The sequence below is a fragment of the Zootoca vivipara genome, chromosome 15 (genome assembly GCF_963506605.1).
Source record: "Zootoca vivipara chromosome 15, rZooViv1.1, whole genome shotgun sequence".
In the NCBI taxonomy this organism is placed as follows: domain Eukaryota; kingdom Metazoa; phylum Chordata; class Lepidosauria; order Squamata; family Lacertidae; genus Zootoca; species Zootoca vivipara.
The window spans coordinates 17,164,803-17,186,806 of NC_083290.1; the positions used below are offsets into that span (position 1 = coordinate 17,164,803).

At 48.8% G+C, this 22,004-nt stretch overlaps 1 protein-coding gene, 2 long non-coding RNA genes and 2 other non-coding genes across 5 annotated transcripts in view; 2 read left to right on the forward strand and 3 right to left on the reverse strand.

The window, feature by feature from the left end:
• LRRC75A (leucine rich repeat containing 75A) overlaps positions 1 to 5,191 on the forward strand; it is a 30,104-nt gene extending 24,913 nt beyond the window's left edge. Inside the window, exon 4 of the mRNA XM_035140004.2 lies at positions 630 to 5,191. Coding sequence (XP_034995895.1) covers positions 630 to 1,248 — 619 coding nt within the window. The 3' untranslated portion in view covers positions 1,249 to 5,191. The remainder of the gene's footprint in view (positions 1 to 629) is intronic.
• Positions 5,192 to 6,020: 829 nt separating this feature from the next.
• Positions 6,021 to 8,598, reverse strand: LOC118097391 (uncharacterized). Its single transcript, XR_004694030.1, has 5 exons — positions 8,517 to 8,598; positions 7,760 to 7,842; positions 7,482 to 7,544; positions 6,596 to 6,707; positions 6,021 to 6,314 (listed from the first exon to the last, which is right to left on the reverse strand). It is a non-coding gene; the product is annotated as an uncharacterized LOC118097391 (long non-coding RNA).
• Positions 7,637 to 7,708, reverse strand: LOC118097444 (small nucleolar RNA SNORD65). The gene has a single exon (XR_004694050.1). It is a non-coding gene; the product is annotated as a small nucleolar RNA SNORD65 (small nucleolar RNA).
• Positions 8,359 to 8,429, reverse strand: LOC118097440 (small nucleolar RNA SNORD49). The gene has a single exon (XR_004694046.1). It is a non-coding gene; the product is annotated as a small nucleolar RNA SNORD49 (small nucleolar RNA).
• An 8,796-nt stretch (positions 8,599 to 17,394) lies between the features above and the next one.
• Positions 17,395 to 20,235, forward strand: LOC132591214 (uncharacterized). Its single transcript, XR_009556823.1, has 3 exons — positions 17,395 to 17,562; positions 17,751 to 18,165; positions 19,977 to 20,235. It is a non-coding gene; the product is annotated as an uncharacterized LOC132591214 (long non-coding RNA).
• The last annotated feature ends 1,769 nt before the right edge of the window (positions 20,236 to 22,004 follow it).

A 22,004-nucleotide genomic window follows, 5' to 3' on the forward strand; every position in this document is an offset into this window, starting at 1 on the left:
TGGCAGCCACAACCTCTGCAGCCCTTTTGCTGGACGGCAGATTACATTTGAGGGGGAGATGCTGCCACTGCCTGAGCCGCTTACCATGCTCTTCAGAAGCATTATAGAGTTGAGGGGCTACCAGGGTCTATGTCCTGTGGGGTGGATTCCCCCCCCCCAAAAAAATGTGTTTATGTAGGATTGAATCCTAGTTGGCAGGGATCCTAAGGGTTATCTAGTCAAGGATTAACTATTTTATTTGGTCAAGGGTTAACTAATTTCCCCCCTAGAAAAACAGCACTGTCTACGCCTTTTATCCAAACATACATGGAAGTTGAGATAAACCTGTTTTCTCTCCCTCTCTGACACTTGCTGACCTAAAAATGTAGGTGGCCTGCTTTAGCCATGTGGGGAACCCTGGGCTGAATTCTGAGCACACATGGGAATTTCGTAGCCACGATCAAAACCGATGGCTGCTTGAGCCTCTCTTACACCTGGCCCTGAAATGTCTGCCTGGTTTCTTTCCATTTCCTCCCCTTTGTGTCCTTAATGGGAGCTTCTCCATGGGGCCTCCACCTTCCAGCAGTGTGGGTTGGGGGCTGGCCAGAGACAATTCACGAAGCCCCTTTCCTCTTCCTCTTCCCTTGCAGCTTGAAAATGATCCTGGTGGGGAATCCCCGGGACAACACCGTCGACCTGTCGGGCATCCCCCTGACCCTGAAGGAGCTGGACCGGGTCATCTCCTACCTCCAGCAGACCTCGGAGTACATTGAGAGCGTGGAGCTCTGCTTCACAGACCTGACGGACGAGGTGTTCCTGCAACTGCTGCCCGTCCTGAGTGCCCTGCCCCACCTGTCCACCCTCTCCCTCAACGGCAACAGGCTGACCAAGGCTATCCTGCGGGACCTGACAGAGGCGCTGAAGGACCCCAGGAACTTCCCCAGCATGACCTGGATCGACCTGGGCAACAACGTCGACATCTTTTCCCTGCCGCAGCCTTTCCTGGTCAGCCTCAAGAAGCGCTGCCCCACCCAGGGGAATCTCCCCACCATCCTGGAGTTCGGGGAGGGCCAGGTGAGTGACTTGGAGAGTCAGGAGGGTCTGCCTTCCGTGGATGAGGATGCAAGTGGCGGCGGCGGCAGCAGCAGCAACAGCAGCGTGGGCACTGCCAGTCCCGGAGAGCTGCAGGCAGGCGAGGCGATTGAGGTCAGACTGCTGGAGAGCCAGGTGGCAGACCAGGAGGGTCTCCCGGGGCTGCTTCAGACATGAGGTGCAGGCACCTCTCTCTTGGCCAGAATGCTCTCGGCAGACACCCACCCATTTCCCACCCCAATGACAGCAGCATCAGCAGCAAGGATCTTGGCCCCAGACTCCATGGATACTGAGGAGGGTCCTCTTGTGAGGATAATGAACGAGAGGACAGAAAGAAATGGTGTCGGGGAGGCAGGCTGCCCCCTTCAGCACATTAGTGATGCTCTCGGCCCTTCAACTCCCAAGATCTTGTGACGAACGCAGAGGGGAGATCGCTAGTGCTGCAGCCTCTTTAGTTCCAGAGAACGAAAGACAGACTGAGAAGGCGACACCACTGCTGAGCCAGTCTTTGTCCGGTGTAGGTTCCCAGTTACGCAGAACTCTTCACCAGTACTTTCACGTTTGCTCATTTTCTGTTCCTCATAGTGGTTACAGATTGATTGCTTAGGGGGGAAAAGTTCCCAAGTATTTTTGTGGTAGAAGTTTCAGGAAAGGATTTTCATCCTTGCATCAAAGGCAGGGGGCCAGTTATCCCACAGAACTGAGGGAAATGCTGATTTTTCAAATGTTAGGAGTGCATATCATCGGCCTGCATCCAGGAGGACTGGGAAATTGCCTTTCTCTCCCCCTTCCTACATGCAGCAAAGGGACAGACACTGTTCACTAGCACCAACAATGCAAGAAATAAGTGGATTTTGCTTCCCCTGCCGCCAAGTCTTCACAATTTAACACGCTGGGTTTCAGTGCAGTGAAGGCAGCTGCAAATGTTGCAGCCCTAAGCCTCGGATTCTAGGTTGGTTGATCCAGCAAAGCAGGAAAAGCCAAACTCCCTTTGCTTCCCTCTCCCCTCCAAAGCTGCTGGGGCTTAAGTGTGGCCTGCTTTGCTTCAGGGGTCACCAACATGCGGCTGCTGGCGACAATACCAAGAGGGAATCAAGCCAATGCTTCCAGATGTTCATGTCGCAATTGTGGTGTGAAATAGCTGTCGTGTGTCAACAGTCTCTCTGTGTGGTGTCTTCGGTTCTTTTGGATTTCCCATCACTGTGACAGAGGAGGAGACCATAGAGGGGAGTTACTAGTTTACAAAACGCAGCCCTGGGGCCTCCACTAGTGGACCGTTTGCCAGCTAAGGCCTTGCTGAACTTCAGCTCCATGCGAGCATATTAGCTCTTGTCGTTTTCCAGTCTGCCTGTGGACATGGTAAGCCACCACTCCCCACTCCACCCACCCAGGATTAAGTCAGTAACCCCATATGCATTAAATGTTTTAATTTGGGTAAACACACAATTTGAAACAGAGGCCCTGCACAAGTCTGCCAGGATCTTCATAGAGGAAAGCCTCTTTCAGCTTCCAACACCTCTCTTACCCACCCCAGGGGTGTGGAACCAGGCTTCAGCTGAGGTTTTCCCCATGGCACAAATACAACTGAGTTTTCAGTTGACTGGAGTGCCCACTTTTACACTCCAGAGGGACCAACCTAACCCTACCCCCCTCGGTGGCTCCAAATGTTGTCATAGTTTGCATGTAGCTGAAACTGTTTTTATATGCTTTGTCAAGCAAGCGTAACAATAAAAGTATTTTATTTAAATAGAAGGGTTTCTCAGCTGTCTTTCTTAAAGCAACCATAGGCTTGGTAATCCTGCAATAGTGCTCTTAAGAGGCAAAGGCTGCAGCTGAAGCAAGGAGACACTGAACCAAAGAATGTGCCCTTTCCTCTGCCTACTAGCCATAGTGGCAAGCACAGGGGGAGGGGGAGTGACAGGAGGTGCTGTGGCAGAGTTGGGGGTGTAACTGCATGACCAATGGCCTGTTAAAAGCCCAGGAGGCAACAGCAGGGCCATTAAGGCTCTTCTCTCACTACCTGAAGCTGGTTGGAAGAGCGAAGGCAGGATTTTGAGAGCCAGAGAGTGTGACTTCCGTGTGTTCAAACAGCAGTCCAAGCTCTGTTCCAATTTCTTTGTTTTTGAGATTTTGCCCTTGTGCATCTGAAGGCTCTGCATGCTGGATTCTGAGCCAGATACAAAGTTCCCAGGCACATGAACAGAATGAACAAATCCACTGGCTGTCGCTCACAAGAAGCTCCGGCTGTTTCAAAAGATCGTCCAACAGTACTGCTTATATGCCAGCAGCTAAGATTTAGCCATCTATTGGGCTTCTCCCCTTGAATGGCATCAGTTGGGGGAGGTAAAGGGAAAGCTGTATGGCACAAGCATACCCAAGAGATGCCACATTATTCCTTCCATTTTCACTCCCTGTGCAGCTTCAGCCTTCAATTTGTAACCATCAATGTGCCTGTCTGCTTGGGAAATGCAGGCAGGCGCATTAATGAAGGCAGCGACATCCTGCTGCCTGCCAGATAGTGTGTTTACTGCCTCACAGCCTGCAGCGCTTAACCATGCCAGTCTCGAAGAGGGCAAAGTCTGTGATGGGCTCACCAAGGTCTCAGAACCATCAGCTACCCACCATTCACTGCACAGGGAATGAGCACACTGCCCCTTTTGAGTGGACAAGGGAGATTTCAGGCCCCTCCATGGAGGCCAGGGTTGCCTTACCTGGAGAGGGGTATCGAAAGGAGCGGCAGAGTGCCAAAATTATGGACACCTTGTGCATGAGGCTTCCACGCAAATAGCATGAGCCTCTCTCGCACTATTAACTCAAATTGCTGGTGCCAAATTAGTTAACTGAACTTCCATCAGGGAATCTTATGGTGCTTTTAAAGTATCTGCCAAAGGCATCAATTCACGCAAAAGCAATTTTCAAGTTTCTCTCCGTGAGCTGCTGCACTTACAGGTGCCTGAGCAAATAAGCAAGCTCAATAGAGGTGGCTTTGGTGCAACACAAAGGACTGCAATGTCTAAGTTGCCCCCTGGTTACAGGTAGGTAGCCGTGTTGGTCTGGATCGAAGTAAAATAAAAAAATTCCTTCAGTAGCACCTTAAAGACCAACTAAGTTTTTATTTTGGTATGAGCTTTCGTGTGCATGCACACTTCCCTGTCCCACTTAAACTCACAGGAAAGGAGAATAAATCCCTCTAGCCACACTGATCGCCGAAGAATTGATGCTTTTGAATTATGGTGCTGGAGGAGACTCTTGAGAGTCCCATGGACTGCAAGAAGATCAAACCTATCCATTCTGAAGGAAATAAGCCCTGAGTGCTGACTGGAAGGACAGATCGTGAAGCTGAGGCTCCAATACTTTGGCCACCTCATGAGAAGAGAAGAATCCTTGGAAAAGAGCTCGATGTTGGGAAAGATGGAGGGCACTAGGAGAAGGGGACGACAGAGGACGAGATGGTTGGACAGTGTTCTCAAAGCTACGAACATGAGTTTGACCAAACTGCGGGAGGCAGTGGAAGACAGGAGTGCCTGGCGTGCTCTGGTCCATGGGGTCACGAAGAGTCGGACACGACTAAACGACTAAACAACAACAACAGCCACACTTAGCCTCACCCTGATGGGCAAAAAGACTCCATGTGGCAAGACTCCCTGGGAAAAAAACCCAAAGATAATGGCTACACCACAGGGCCCGGTGCCTTATAGATGGTATTTAACTCCCGCTAGCCCTGTGAGGGTGTTGTGGATGACAGCTACCATGTTGCCTAGTGCTATACAGCAGAAAGGCAAAGGCAAAAACCATTTAAAGTTCTGAAAGAGCCTGAGAAGCGGTGGGCAGGATATGATGGGCCCCTGATTGGTCTATCATCACCAAGTTTAGGGCAGGGTGTGTGCACACAGAAGTACAGTGGTGCCTTGCTAGACGAATGCCCTGCCAGACGAAAATTTCGCTTAACAAAAGGATTTTCTTATCGGAGGTTGCCTTGCTATATGATGATGTTTTCTATGGCCACCGCTTCGTCTTGCGAAGCGTGGCCATAAAAACCTCCGATCAGAAAATCAGGGCATTCATCTAGCGAAAGGGGAACCAGCTGCAGCGTGGGAAGAAGGCAAAGGAAGATCAGCTGAGAGGCGCTGACAGCTGATCTTCCTTTGCCTTCTTGGTTCCCCTTTGTGTTCCGCTGGTCTCTGCCCCGGCAGAGACCAGCAGAACACAGAGAAACTAGCAGGGGAGAAGCAGAGGGAGAGGAACGAAGGAAAGCTGCAGCGTGGGAAGAAGGCAAAGGAAGATCAGCTGAGAGGCGCTGACAGCTGATCTTCCTTTGCCTTCTTGGTTCCCGGCAGAGACCAGCAGAACACAGAGAAACTAGCAGGGGAGAAGCAGAGGGAGAGGAACGAAGGAAAGCAGCCCTTTCTCTTCCTTACTTCCTTTCCCCCTGCCGCTGACAGAAAGGACAAATCCCGGGGTTCGGACAAGCGCTGAAGGTGTCCCCCGCTTGCCTTTGGCGAGAAAGCTGGGCGCCTTCTCGCCGCTTGCTCTCTTGGCTCGGGTAAGGCAGGCAGGCAGGCAGGCAAAAGAGCAAGAGCCTCCCTGCCTTCCCCGAGCCAAGAGCCGCCGCCGCCGCCACCAGTTCCCCCCGGAGCCCATAGGAATGCATTAATTGACTTTTAATGCGTTCCTATGGGAAACGGTGCCTCGCTAGGCGAATTTTTCGCAGGACGGATTGAGTCCTGGAATGAATTAATTTCGTCTAGCGAGGCACCACTGTATTTGATTTGAAAGCTACCTCTCTGGTCCGGAAGAATCTCAAACTCAAGCAATTTTGCCTGGCTTGCTTTATACTTAACACCTGCAGACAATGAGAATTTGACCTACCGGTAGTTTGAACACGGTCTATGGCACAGACTAGCCCGTTTGCACGCTTTCTCTCAGGCACACGTAAAAAAACCAGTGCATTGTCTGAAAGTTGTACATTCAACTTTTATTCTCTCACAGCTTGTAAATATTTGCGGCCACATACAGACAGAAGAGACATTTCAAAAGAGGTTTCTGTCCTCTGCCCTGTTCCCAAAACTTCGCAAAGATGAAGTTGGATTGGAAGGAGCCTCCACTTGTTTTCCAGGAGTCACAACCACACTGCCAGGTATGCCATATGCAAAGAGACAGAGGCGCACATGGGAAGGTCTTGAAGAAAATGCTGGGGAGGCAGCTTTTGAGCTGTGTGTGGTAACAAGTCATCAGCCACTAACCTGAAAGACATCATGAAAATTCACATGTAACTGGCACTCCTTCCTACAAACTCATTTCAGTAGGAATACCATGACCAACACTGCATGTTAACTGCACCATCTGCCATAGACTAGCGCTGGGCAATATATCAATATATTGCACCAAACCAGTTTGAAATTCACATCATATTAGTTTCATAATAGTTTCCTGTATGTCTGTGCTTTGAAGGCAATCATTGCGTATTTGCCCTGCCAACGTCCCAGGCCTCAGTGACAAAGTGTAGGCAAGGGAACACACATACCTCTTTGCTGGGAAGCACTTGGCTTTTCCAGGCTCTTGGAAATCCATTGCCCTCTGTTCTTGACCCTGCTGCCACCCAGAGGAGAAAACAGGCAGTTGCTTCTTCTCGCCCTCTATGAATAAGGAAGTACAAATGGTTTTCAGCAGAGAATCACAGGTCCAATTTGTTTCCCCTTCAACATTTGCTACTTAAGAGACTGCTCAACATGTAACACTAAAACAAGGGTGGGAGAAATCTCCCTGCAACCTATTTGGCCCTCAGAACTCTTCTCCAGGCCATACCCTGAATACTTTGGCTTGGCTGGAATGTGACTGAACAATGCTGCCATTTCTTGCTTGTCTTGGCAGTAACATAAAGTCAGATAAAACTTGCTATTCACTTTTGCCTCTGCCTGTATGGTCCTTGTAAAGTTGCCTAGAAAGTAATGTGGCTTTCAAATGGAAAAAATGTTCCCCAAGCCAGTTTAGTTCCCAGACTGAAGGTTGCAGCTGCTCCAACCAAAGTCCTGATCCTAATTCTGTTTGGATTATTGTAACAGCACTCCAAACAAATGAGCCTCGATCCAGGTGGATTATAGAGACATTATCAAACCTCAATGATATATAAAATCATAGAGTTGGAAGGGAATCACAAGGGCCATCTAGAAATTCAACATGGGGCTCAATCCCAGGACCTTGAGATGAGGAGTCTCATGCTCTACTGAGCTATCTTAATCCAAACTAGCTTGGCCCAGGTGGTTTGGCAGTATCTGCAATGTTCTGGCTGCAACATTTTCATTCACAGGGAGCATTATATAGCTTTAGATGTGAACTGGGCTATCTTCCAGCAGTAACGATTCAGAAGGACCTCCCCTCCCATTTCTGAAACAAAAAAAGACTCACCATACCTTTGAAGCCAGGGCTACAGGAATCAGGAATGCTCCTCTTGGGAAGAGGGTAGCTTCAGCTCCCTGCAGGGAAAAAGGGAAACCCTGTTAACCAGAGCTAATTTTTGTAGAGGGAGCAGAAGCAACTACACTTCCTCCCCACTGGGGCGTGGATTGCTCAGAAAGAACCTTCTCAACAGCAAAAGTCTGACGGTAATTCCAGCTTAGTTGAGGTTGTTTCATCACTGTGAGGCTTTCCCTAGGGAATACAACATTGTATCAGAGACTTGTAGGCTTACCTTTAGGGCAGTTAGCTTCTACTAAGTAGGTGGGTCAGGATCCATCCTCCCTCCTGCCACCCCACGTGGCAAATGAAACAAACCTGCAACAAAAGAGCAAGTGTCAGGGAGGCAGTTAAATAAAGTCCCTCCGCCTCAATCGTAAGTGGCTCAAGGAAGAGGCTGGAAGAATCTGCATTTGCCTAGCTGTTAAGTCAATTTACTGGGCAACCCAGTCAGATGGGCGGGGTACCAAAAACCCCACTATTATTCCATGAGCCTATGGTGTAGGTAAACTGGAAAGCAACAACCTGTACTTTGGACCCACTGCCCCCCCTCGTGGCGGTTATTTCAAATGAAGGGGGGGTTAGACAAAATAACATGATATGGCCCCCACTGCTAACCTCGTGGGCAGAGATCCTCAGTTTGGATCCGCAGATCCAGCCTCTCCACGAGCGCCCAACCCGCGCCTTGCAGCCAAGGCCAGATCTCGCCACCACGTGCTTTTAAGGGGGCACTCACGACAACCTCCATCCCCACGCGGGGGTTATGGGGGGCGGCTTCTTCACAGGCCCCTATTGGGGCGGGGGTTAAAGGCGGCCCGCGTGGCTCTGCTCCGAGGTCAGCCGGAGGGAATCTCTCGTCAGTTTTCGCATCTGACGGCACTTCCTATCACGGCATCATCATCCCGCGGAGGGGGAAGCCCACCTCCCAAGAAAAAGGCCCAGTGCTGAAGGAACCCCGAGGCTCGGCCTCGCTCCCCGCCCCCCGAACAAACCTCGGCGCCTGCAAGGCCTCATCGTCTCCTTCCTCCCCTTCGCAGACGCAAGCACAAGAGAGGCAGCGGCGCGGCCAAAAGAACGAACGAACCGCGTGCGGCTCCCTTTAAGTGCTCGGGACATACCATGTAGACGGGCGGGAGGTGGCGGCAAAAAGGAACTGGCGGCTGATTGGCTCGAACATACCATCTCGGAATCTTGGGGGAGGTGAAGTGCGGCGGCTTCTTCTGGGAGGAGCCGAGGACTCCATTTCGTGCGCGGCGGGAAGCCACTCCCCGGCTTCCCTTGCAAGGCGGGAAAGCAAGGCTCCCAGCAAGCACCGCGGCAGCCCGCGAAAAGCGCTCGGCTCCTCATTCGGCAGGCGGGCGAAGAGGGAGGAAGAGACCATTGTGCAGCGACCGGGAGGGGGGTTGCGTTTCTGAGCCGGCTCTAGTCCGTATTTCAGGGAGGGCGTTTCCAGACGTTGGGGGGCTGCAACTCCCGCCTTTCTTAAGCGCCGTTGCCTATGTGGGAGTGCATCCCCCAACATCTGGAGGGCCTCTCGCTAGGTGCCTCTGCTTGACTGATTCATTGATTCATTCATCTTTTGGCATTTCAGCCACTAAATCCTAATGCGGCACTTTTCACGATTTTCCACCTCATTTTGGAATAAATGGACCTTGTTTTGAGTCAATTTCTGTATCTGCATCGCTGATATGGGCAAATCTCCCAGTTTCGGTTTCTCATCTTTCCAAGCTTCAATTCAGTTCTTCACATTTCCAAAAATATATATAATGAAAATTAATCATGCATTTGCAACAGGGAGTTTCCAGACTGGCAGAGTTTTATTTTCTACTTTCCTGGAGACGAACAGAGAGAACTTTGTACCAGATGGTTGCTGGGATGGCGTAATAAGGCTGATTCAGGGGGCTTCTACCTTCAGTGATACCACCTGCCCACTATCATAGGCAGGCGATCATAAAGGAACTGATAAGATCTCTGTTTCTACAGTTATCCAAAGAGGAGAGCGATGGGCAAATATTTACCTTGAAAGCTACTTGCCTTGTATCAAACAGGCCCATAAAAGGTGTACCTAATGGCTGAAGGGAGTCTACCATAGTATCACACCTAGCTGTGATTCCTGCATTGCAGGGAGTTGGGCTAGGTGACCCTTGGGGTCCTCTCCCTCATTTAACCCCCACAACAAACCTGTGAGGTAGCTCAGGCTGAGAAGCAGTGGCTGGCCCCCCAGGTCACCCAAGTCAGCTTCATGGCCCAGTTGGTGGGGGGATTTGAACCCTGGACTCTCAAAGATCCCTAGTCTGACAGTCTACTCTAACCGCTACAGCAGGGGTGGCCAACTCCCAAGAGACAGATCTACAGTACTCACAGAGTTAAAAACTGGCAGTGATCTACCCCCTTTTTGGAGGGGTGGGGTGGGTCAAAGTTGTTGAGTTTTTTCAGGGAGGAGGTAAAATGTTGAGCTTTTTTTAGGGGAGCCACAGTTCAGCTTCTTTGGGGGGGAGCCAATGATCTACCAGTGATCTACCACAGACGTCCAGTGATCTACCTTTAAAGCCCTAAACAGCCTCGGTCCAGTATACCTGAAGGAGCGTCTCCACCCCCATCGTTCTGCCCGGACACTGAGGTCCAGCGCCGAGGGTCTTCTGGCGGTCCCCTCGCTGCGAGAAGCCAAGTTACAGGGAACCAGGCAGAGGGCCTTCTCGGTAGTGGCACCCTCCCTGTGGAACGCCCTCCCACCAGAGGTCAAAGAGAACAACAATTACCAGACCTTTAGAAGGCATCTCAAGGCAGCCCTGTTTAGGGAAGCTTTTAATGTTTGATTTCTGTATTTTAATGTTTTGTTGGAAGCCGCCCAGAGTGGCTGGGGGAACCCGGCCAGATGGGCGGGGTATAAATAATAAATTATTATTACTATTATTATTATACTAGTAGATCACAATCTATCTGTTGGACATGCCTGCGCTACAACACACTAGCTGGGGGAAAATAGACTTGCAGGGTTGGGGAGTTGGAAGGGACCCCAGGGGTGTTCCTGGACACACACACCCAGCAGCACATTCTATATAGTAAGACATTAGGTACTTTAAAAATGAAATAAAAATGAAAGGGTTTCCTTCACCTCTTTGCAACAAAGCACTAGTATCTGGCTTATTTGGGCAGACTCCCACAGCTGCAATAAAGGGCATTCAGCCATTCGCTGTAGGAGACCTTGGCAAATTTATCAGAACCTCTTGCATTAATGTCCCGAGCACAGCAGTAAAAATTGCAGGAGGGAGGAAGTGGAGCTAGGAAACCTGATGCGTCCTAAAGGCTGGGAATTAACAGGAATGCTTACGTTTCGGTTTGATTTGTAGCTTGCAACACTCTTCCATTGGTGAGAACCCAGGATCAGTCGGGATTCCTGTATTGCAGAGGGTTGGACTAGATGGCGCTTGGGGTCCCTTCCAACTCTACTATTCTATGATTTTATCTCAATGGCAGTTTGATTCTGGACAAAACCAAGGGTTCAAGTGCAGCTACCGGACTGTAATTCACCTGGGAGAATTTTCCATTTTCTGTGGAACGCTTCTCTCCAGTTTAGGAGCGGAATAGCTTAGTTTCTTCTGAGAAATAAGAAGAAAAACGCTTTGTGCTGTGGAAAAATACCCTCAGTAGATAATAACCAGCATTCCCCCCCCCCCGCGCGTGTGTGTAATGCATTTGTCTCAACAAAGAATCCTCCTTATACAGTAATTTGAATTAGGAACCATTAGCAGGACATGGAATCTCATCCCTTGAGCAATGTAAGTCATTGGCTTTTCTCCCTGCAAAGGAGCAAGTTGGGATGGTGGGGTGGGGGGGAGGAGGATGGGCTTGAGAGGGAGGAAGATGCCAAATCTACAATTATAGGATTCTCTGAAAAGTGAACATCAGAGTCAGTTGCAGGGATAAAGAACAGATAAAAGTCCTTTGTGTTGGGTGAAGACATCCCCAACCCGATGTGAATACCGGTATCTCCTTGCAAAAGTGGCTTGAAACTCAGTAGCAGAGGGGAAATGACCTCACTGCGTTTCAAGCGGTTAATGTGAACCTCCCCTTTGTCCCCCCAGTGGGATCATTTTTATCCCCTTTCATTAAGGTTGCACTGAGATTATTTTATTTCTGGTCTTTGAACTGGTACAGAGGAATCTCTAAAGTCATGATGGGACTTTATGAGTCCTGCATTGCAGGGGGTTGGAATGGATGAGGGACGTGGGTGGCGCTGTGGTCTAAACCACTGAGCCTCTTGGGCTTGCCGATCCGAAGATCGGCGGTTCGAATCCCCGTGACGGGGTAAGCTCTGTCCCAGCTCTTGCCAACCTAGCAGTTTTTTGAAAGCATACCAGCGTGAGTAGATAAATAGGTACCGCTGCGGCGGGAAGGTAAATGGCGCCATACCCCTTAGTCGCCTTTGACTGGACTTCACCATCCAGGGGTCCTTTACCTTTTTATCTTACTGGGTGACCTTGAGGGTCCCTTCCAGCTCTACAGTTCAATGGTTTCAGAGGTTGGAGGGAAGGCTGCACAACTGCTTGCTTCCTGCTTTATTTGCCCCAGGCTCACAAGGAACCACCCTTTCATTAAGGCCAGTAGGAAAGAAATTAACTTCGGCAAGAGTACAGATGCTCTTCCACACATGGATTCTAGAAAATAGTTTTATAACAGACACAGATTGTGTAAAGGGCAATAAAGCTTTCAGTGATGTTTTATTATTACTGAACCAAGAAGTACTTGCTGCTGTTTATCAAATGCCTAACAAATTCCCTCTGAGTTGTTAAAACGTTTGGGGTGTCTTGTCCTATTGCAGAGAACATGATCAGCTCTGAATACGGAGCATGAATTTCCTCCCTGGAGTTTCGGTTGATAATGATACGTGTCACTATTGCTGGCAGCTGAAGTCCTGTTAAGAACCGTCGCTTTATGTGAGCTGCTCACGTTGTTTCAGAAGCTGATGATGCTTCTGAATACAGTGGTCCCTCGGTTTACAACCACAATTGGTTCCGGAAGTCTGTACTTAACCTGAAGCGTACTTAAACTGAAGCGAACTTTCCAATTGAAAGTAATGGAAAGTGGATTAATCCGTTCCAGACGATGGAAAACACCCCCTAAAGCAGCAATTTAACACGAATTTTACTGTTTAATGAGGCTATTGAGCCATAAAATGAAGGCAATAATCAATGTACTGTACTATAAAATAAATCACAGTATTTTAGGTGAAAAAAATTAGGAGAAAAAAAATTAACATTTATTTCTTACCTGGGCAGATGATAGTCATTGTTTGAATGGGGGCTCAGGGTCCTCTTCCACAATCACAATGCCTTCGCGGCGGCCGGGCCTTCGCTCTGATGCCTCTGTGGAGGCCTCCGTAGGCCTCGGATACCTTGGAAACCTCGGTTTACTTACTTCTGGGTTACAATCGTTCGCAAACCGAAAATTAGTAAACTGGTGTGTTCGTAAACCGAGGTTCCGCTGTACCAGGTGCTGGAGACCACAGGAGGGGAGAGTAATTATGCACTCCGATCCTGCTTGTGGGTTTCCCTTTGGAGAATCTGGTCAGCCACTGTGAGAACAGGATAAATGGTCTACACCAGAAGGTAGACTCTCCTTTCTTGGAGGTTTTCAAAGAGAGGTTGGGTGGCCAACCATCAGGGATTCCTTAGCTGTGATTCCTGCATTGCAGGGGGTTGGACTTAGAAGATGACCCTCAGGGTGTCTTCCAGTTCTCCAATTCTAGGATTCTAGCATGCTGGAGTAGATGGGCCACTTGCTTGATCCAGCAGACTCTTATGTTCTTAGTGCCATTCCAAAAATTTACTTCCGATGTCCTCGTGATCATCGGGGGAGCCAGGCTTTCAAATTTCTCCCCACTGCCAATCTTGCATCTCTGTTCTGGATGTTCTGCAGTATTTCCCTTCAAGCTGTTTTTTAACCTTAAATAAGCAGCGTGTCTTAAAAATACAAGCTGTTTAAAATCAAATTATCTTCCAGGAGCTGGTTTCATTAGACTTTTGGGAAAGTTATGTTGGAAAGACTGGTCCAGGAAAAAAAGACACACACACACCAAAAAAAAAAAAAAAACACAACCGAGGGTGAAAAAAGGACACTTTGCCTTGGAGAGCGTATTTAGCTTGGAAATAAAAACACAGTAAGATCTGCTTTGCCTCTTTAGGAAAACGACAGCAACCCAGAGTTGTTCCAAAGTGAGTATCTCAGACTCCCTCTGAAGATGGTGAACTCTCCTTCCTTGGAGGTTTTCAAGCAGAGGTTGACTGGCCACCTGTCAGGTATTCTTGAGCTGTGATTCCCGCATTGCAGGGGGTTGGACTGGATTGCCCTTAGGGTCTCTTCTGACTGCACAAGTTTTCTATGTAGCAAGTTTTCATTCAGTGGCTAGTCCAGCAGAAGGCCCTTCTTTCAAATATTACAGAGAGAGCCACCAGTGATGGTGGTGGGGAAGAACTGTGGACTCTCCTCCTCCTCCTCTTCTCTATATCTTACAGTCCCCATCTGGACAGTCTGAAGAGAAACCTACCAGCAGGCTCCCTATTCAACAGAGAAAAAGTTAGACACAAACAAAGGAAAGGCATTTATTCCGTTTCAAAATGACCTGCAGCAGGAGAAGCAGAAAGAAGTAAGCATCAGCTGCCTGTATTTTATTCCTTTCCACTTTTTATTTCATCATGAGGTGAATGTCAGCTTTGGGGATGTCAGCCTTCAAAACAGCCCTGAAAGGGAATCTGGGGCTCCCCAGCAGAAGTTGTTGACGGCACTAGAGTGGTTGGCGGTTGTGGATATTCTTTGACTCGAGGATGCAGTTCCTGAACAACAGACCTCATTGGGATTGTTCGGCAAGCAACAAAACATTTGCACAGAAGGCAGCTGTCACCTTGTGCGGGATCCTAGCAGAGTAGAGACAGAAGCATCTTTCCTGGGGAACGGGGCAGCACCTCTAAAGATTGCTCCTTTCCTGGAGTGATGATTTCCAAGTTCACCATGAAGCTGTTTCTGGTGATCCTCCAGATGGTTACAAGTAAGTGGTTGTTTCTTTAAAAAAAAATCCACCCTTTTCTCCTCTTGCACAGAACCTAACAGATCAGTCATGGGGAGGGGAAATGTTAAGTGCCGGGTTGCCAGATGGGTTGGTGCTGATGGGTTGGCAAAAGGCAGAATATATATATAGTTTTTCTAGCCCATCTTTTCCTCCAAGGGACTCAAGGTGGCTTGGTTCTCCTCCCCCTCCTCATTTAATCCCCACAATGACCCTGTGAGGTTGGTTAGGCTGAGAAGCAGTGACTGCTGGCCCAGGGTCACCCAGCGAGCTTCATGGCTGAGTGAGGATTTGAACCCTGGTCTCTCCCAGGTCCTGGTCTGACACTCTAACCACTACACCGCACTGGTTCTGAACCCTCTTTGGACCACAACTCTAGATCAGTTTGCACCATCAAATGGCTACCCTGGCTGGAAATGAGGGGAGTTTGGAGGGCATCAGGTAGGGGAATATGCAGCCTCTGGTAAGTTTCATGCAAACTGGTCGTTGACTCTAGATTTCAATTTCTCTCAGGACATCCCCCTGCCCCCAATCATGCATTTTTGCACACATTTTCCATATTTTTGGCACCACAACATTCAGCAGGTGGGTGAGGGCAAGTGGAGATGAGGAGGTGGGGGAGGGGCTAAGGACAGCAGAGATTGGGAGGGTCGGATGGTGATGGAGGGTGTCCCACTTTGCCCTCCCAAAATGTTGGAGGGTATGTAACAACTTGGGAATCTAGATAGCCTGCTTTGGGGCCTGGAGGTTCCATGAGAGCCTCAGAAGAGCCTGGTGGTTAAGGCCAAAGGTTTTCAACCTTTTTGAGTCCACAGTTCCCTTGACCACTACGTTCTTTCTGCAGCACCCCTGTGGGACTCAGGAGCCCAGTTATGCCACCCTTTGCCTGCAGAGCTGGCAGCCTCTCACACCTTGGGGAGTGTTCCCCCAGCCTCCTCTCCCCTCCCCTCTCCTTGGGAGTTCTCTGGGCAGCCACTGCTGACACCCCTGATCTCTGAGCTGCTCCCCCTGCTGCAAAGAGAGGTGCCTCCTCACACTGCCCCACAGGGTCCTGGGAAAAGGATGCCCCCAGCCTTAGTGGCCCAACAGAGACTGGCCAAAGGTGAACGGAGACCAGCACCATACCTTGGGAGGCAGCAGTGGGCGCTGCTGTGCCTGGATGGGGAAAGGCTCCCCTTCAGCACTGGGCACTCAGATCTCAGGTAGACCTTGCACACAAGGACAAGAAAGACCAGTGCGGCACCTGCCTGCCTGCCTGGCCTCCCACTTGTCTGTCCATTCCCAACAGCAAGGGCTGACGGACTGGCTGCCTGGGCTCCCTCACCCACTTGCTTGCTTACTCCAAGGCCACCTCAGCTCCTGGCAACCAGCACCCCCTGGCCAGCCCCAGAGGAACCATTCGCCTGTGGAGCTTGTAGCTTGTAGCTGCTGTGACAAACAGTCATGCAATCCTTTGGGAGGCAGAGATGCAAGAGGGCATCTGAGGAGGGAGGGAAGGAAAGAGGGACAGAGGCCAGAGTTGCTAGACATGCCCGTGGCACTCATAGGAGCACACTGGGTGAAAGCCACTGGTTTAGGCCAATGGCTCAGCATCCTCTTCTCCCAGTGTCCAAACAGATGCCCCAAAGGGGAATCTGCAAGCAGGGGCAGACTTGGGTCTTTCACATTTCAGCAGAGCCCTGTGAGAGGCCAAAATTAAGCATCCCTCTTGCCTTCTGTTCTGCTCAATTCACTATCTAGGCTTGCGCTGCCTTAAATCTCCCCTCCTCCCATGATCTCCTCAACCAGAAGCGTTGTGTGAACCCAGAGAGAACTCATTCCTTCAAGTATCTTCACCCCCAAAAGAATGTAACCCTGAGCATTTATTTATCCTTTTGGTATTGGTGGCAGCTGACCCCCCCCCTTTCCTTCAGCTCTGCGGATGTCGTGTCCCTCCTTTGCATGAGTGAGTCTGTTTATGTGCAATTTCCAGTGCTTGGAAATGCTTGAGTGAACCAGCCATTCAGCACAGATCCTGCGAAGTCCAGTTGCGTCAACATTTACGGTGAACGTTGGTCCACTGCTAATGGATTAAATGGATCTTCTGCTCCTAAGTTGTTAGGAGTCTTGAAACAGCAATGATGATTCTATGCTCTGATCGTCTACAATATTCCACTATTGCATCCACACATTTTGTTCAATGAGTGTACGACACCTGCTTGCCTGTGCGTGCAAACTGTTGAGATGTACACTCATACAATCATGGAGAGGCGACTTTCCTGTTGAGCCACCCTCTGGCTTCTGAGATTTCAGAATGTGGGCAGCCGGTGTGGTATAGTGGTCAGAGTGTTGGCCTAGGACTTAGGAGAGTCATGGCTGGACTCTTCCTTCCTCTCTGAGCTCCTTGTGAGCTCCCCGGTGTGTGTGTGGCGCCTTCTGCACATGCTCTACGGTACCCGAGGAGCTAGAGTTCGCCTCGTCCGCAGCTGCCACTTTGGGAGAGGCTCTGCGGGGCGAAAGGAAGATAGGGGAGATGTAAGGGCGGAAGCAGCGCCATCTGGATGAGGAGCCAATCGCGAGGGGCTTCTTCGGAGAGGCAATGTGGACGGAAGTGGAAGGGCAGGAGCGGGTGGGAGCGGCGCCATCTTGACGCTGAAGGCGTGGGCGCCATCTTCGGAGAGGCTTTTCGACCGGAAGCGGGGAGCAGAAAAGGCGGAAGCAGCGCTATCTTGATGCTGAAGTCGGCGCCGACATCTTAAATGAGGGTTGGCCGACTGCCCACGCCCGCTATCTTGTTTGGGGCATTCTTCCTCGACAATCTCCCACACTTCAGGACGGGGGGAGGTGGGAGGGAAATAGCTTAAAACCTGACCAGCAAAGTGGTCTAAAACCTGCCCCCCTGGGGCTGAGGTCCCTGTCCTGGAGGCAGGCCGATGTCCCCAACTTAAGAAAGGGGACAAAGTTGGGTCTGCGATTCAGCTTGATGTTGATACCAGGTAAAGTCCTAAAACACATCACTAAACAGTGATCTTATGAGCACTTAGAAAAGGATGCTGTGATTACGAAGAGCCAGCATGGGTTTCTCAAAAACAAGTCATACTAGACCAATTCTCTCTCTCTCTCTCTCTCTCTCTCTCTCTTTCTTTCTTTCTTTCTTTCTCTCTCTCTCTCTCTCTCAAAATAGAGTTACAAGGTTGGTGGATCCGGTGAATGCTGTGGGCGTACTGTTTCTTGATTTCAAGGATGTCGAAAAAGCCCTCCATTATATTATTGCAGAGAAGCTGGTAAAATGTGGGCTGGACAATGTTATTGTTAGGTGGATTTGTATATCGTTGACTGACCAAACCTGAAGAGTTCCTCATCTTCCTGGGGAAAAAAATGGAAAGTGGGAATGCCACAGGGTTCTGTCCTGGGTCCATGGTTGTTCAGCGTCCTTATAAATGACTTGGATGAAGGTATTGAGGGGATGCTCATCAGATTTGCAGATGACACCATACAAGGAGGGGTAACTATTGCCGCAGAACACAGAATTCAAGATGACCTTAACAGGTTGGAAAATGGGGGCCAAACTCACAAAATGAATTTCAATAGCGACAAAGGTAAGGTTCTACGCTTAGGAAAGAAGAACCAGATGCACCAATATGGAATGGGGGATATCTGGCTTGACAAGCAGTATTTAGGGCTCTTAGTAGACCACAAGGGTAACATAAGTCAGCAGTGTGATGCAGCAGGGAAAAAAAGCTAATTCAATTTGAAGCTGCATCAACAGAAGTCTAGTGTTCAGATCAAGAGAAGTAATAGGTAAAGGGACTCTTGACCATTAGGTCCAGTCGTGACTGACTCTGGGGTTGCGGCGCTCATCTCGCGTTATTTGCCGAGGGAGCCGGCGTACAGCTTCCAGGTCATGTGGCCAACATGACAAAGCCACTTCTGGCGAACCAGAGCAGCACACGGTAACGCCGTTTACCTTCCCACTGTAGCGGTACCTATTTATCTACTTGCACTTTGACATGCTTATGCTTTCTAACTGCTAGGTTGGCAGGAGCTGGGACCGAGCAATGGGAGCTCACCCCGTCGTGGGGATTCAAACCGCTGACCTTCTGATAGGCAAGCCCTAGGCTCTGTGGTTTAACCCACAGCGCCATTAAGACTCCATAAAAAAACGCATGCGTTGAACACTGTTGCATTGCATAGATATTCCACTAGATGGCAGCTAAGCTTTTCTAAAGAATATCCTCCGGAAAAGTAAAAGGTTCCAAGTTTTGAGGGTTTAGGAAAATCCTTCATTTTCTACTGGCTAGACAGTTTATGCCTGTGGATGTTAAGGCATTGACTATGTCCTATATCTTGTAAGATTTCAAGGCCTGTTTCCCCTCCTTTAGAAATTATAGCTCCCTGAGGGTTGGTCATACCAATGACTCTTCCAGCACAAAACCCCAAGTTGCAGATAACATTACCCTTCAGGCAGATTGCACCAATGGAAATTTGTAAGGTTATCAGGCTGTTGGTGGCCTAAGTATTGCAGAGTCTCATTGTACAAGGTCAAAGTCAACAGGAGAGACGTTTGGATTGCAGGCAGAATAACTGACCCCCAATAAGCCAGATCAGATAAGCCGCCTGGCCTTTGGGTTTTGATTTGGGCCATTTTAAAATGAGGCTGCATTTTAAAACAATTTTAAAATCTAAATTGTATTCTAACCTGCATTTTAATCAATTGTTTTTCTTTCTTTTATGTTTTATTGTAATTTTATTGATGTCAGCCGCCCTGAGCCCGGCTCTCACTGGGGAGAGCGGGGTATAAATAAAAAAATATTATTATTATTATTATTATTATTATTATTATTATTATTATTATTATCACCCCCTTCTGTATAATATTATGCCAATGGGGCAGAAAGAAAACCATTGCACATAAGCAATGTCCACATGTGTGCTTATGGCACAGAATTTATTGCCACACCTGTGTTCTCCCCTCTCCAGCTTGCTTCTCTTTCTCCCCCTCACCGTTTCTCTGCTTTTGTTCTTCTGGGTCTCATTTGCACCTTCTCTTTTCTTTCCTGACGCATCAATCACGGGCAGATTACAATGTGGAAAAGCAGATGGGGACCTGGGTGACATTTCAGCACATTGCCCCTGCACTCACAAGCAGGTGGGAGTTGTTTGCTTCCAAGCCAGCCATTCCAGAGGCCACTTAAATGGCCAACAGATTGTCTCCAATGTGAGTTGACGAGGAGATGCATCCAACTTTCCAAAATGTAGCTAGCGAAGGGTCACCGGAATCTTAAAACACAACTGAAGCAGCAATATCTTGCACTCCTAGCCAGCCCTATCATTTGTGGGCCACAGGCAGCAGGTTAGTTGCATGTTAGCTGGGTTTGGCCTAATTACATTCTCTCCTTTTTTTCAACAGGCTGTTGGGCAATGAGTGGAGACGGAGGACAAATTTACTTTGCTTTGCATCTTAAGTGAAAAGAAACTCTTCTGGATTTGCATTTCTCAAGCCAATATACCAACATCAAAAGAGAAACGTATTTAAAAGTTGCACTTGTACAAGTTTTAAGATGCAGTTCTCCATGCAAACAATATATGCAAAAATGCATCTGTTAGGGGGAAATGTGCATAAAATTGCATGTATTAGTAAAAATAACATACAAAAATGCACTATATTAGGGGAAATTGTTTGCAAAAATGTATATCAATCAAAATTAATATAATACAATAAAATTAAATATAATAGAAAAATGTGTTTATGAGGAGAAATCAATTCATGAATTTTAATGTTTTTTTGTTTTTAAAAATGCAAATAACTCCAGAAATGTGGAAAACAGAATTTAAGATTGGAAAAATGAGAAAATTTGAGCACCAAAATGGACAGATCTGCCTAGCTCCCTCACAGACAGCAAATGACCCCTCTAACACACCCTGTCCCTGGTTGCCCACCCTTGCTCTATGCCAGTCGTGGGCGCTTGCAGCCTTCCAGTTGTTGTTGATCTGCAACTCCCACCATCCCATAGCTGCCAAGTCTCCTGTTTTCCGCTGTTATCCCAAATAGAGAAAAATCCCGTTAATCCCCCGGATTTCCTACCTGCCATGGAGGCTCCTTCTGTGCATGTCTGGACATGTGCAGAACCGATTTCGGGTGCCGCTCTGCCCATGTCTGGGCACCGGAAATTGGGCAGCGGCGGCACCGGAAGTTGCTCTTACGTATGTCCAGACATGCATAGAAGCGACTTCTGGTGCCGGCGCTGCTGATCCCGGATTTTTCTTACCGGGAGTTGGAGGGTATGCAGCATCCCTGCCTGTTGCCTCCACAGTGGAACTGCAGCCTATGCCTACTGCACTCCAGCTCCATTACTGAAGGCAGCCCTGTATAGGAAAGTTTTTAATGTTTTATTATGTTTTTGTATATGCTGGAAGATGCCCAGAGTGGCTGGGACAACCCAGTCAGATGGACGGGGTACAAATAATAAGATTATTATCATCACAGGCACTGGCTTTAAGTACCCTGCTCTCTCTGGAAGGCTAAAATTTGTGCACTTCCAATAAAGGTCCAATGAAAGCTATCCAAAAATTCTGCAATGCACTTTGGTGGAGCGCAGAGAATTTCATTAGAATGGTAAAACGAGAAAACTCAGGCCAGTGGCGGCCGTGTCACCAGGTGCAGCACAGTTGGATGAGGTCCATGGAAAATGGCCTCCTGGGCCAAATTGGGACCTGTTCCAGATCTAACTAGTCGGTAGACCACAGTTTTAAAGGAAGGCAGGGGACCATTTTGGAATAGGGCTTAACTTAGAGCGAAACCATTCCATTAGCTTCTATTCTACCTAACCCGGAGAACTCTTTGTGCTGTATTTCTTCTGTTTTGTGCGACCACATCAGAAGACACATCATGTCATTTCTTAACGCCGTGTTACAAGCCGCAGCCACTATAAATCTCTCCCTGCCCCACCCTCCAGAGGTACCGTCTGTAAAACGGCTTCCATTCTCCACCTGAAAGTATTATTAACTGCAAACATTGGGCTCCCTTTCCGTGAGTGTCATTTCCCAGCCATGTTACGTATTTCTCTCTCTCCTCTTCTGCATTGGGAAAGGGGGAATTTGCTTGACTTTATTAAAACAAATAAGTCCCCTTCCTCATACAACTTCCGACTCAAATACCCCTTTCTTCCTGAAACACTGCAAGCACGCTTCACATTCCCTCCACCTGGCAGGTCTGTTTCCCAAGAAAAGGAGAAGGGGGGGGGGAGCCAGCTTCCTCCTTTCATTAAAAGGTATAAAAATGTCAGTGCCACTGAAAATACAATATCTTTATTCTCATCGTCTAGGAGACAGGATGTGGAGAGGGTGTTAAGTGTCAGCGATGTCAATTTTTACTTCCTGCCCCCTAATCAATCCCGCATGAGGCCTGTCCTTCCAGGTAGGCCTTGCTTAGGCCCCA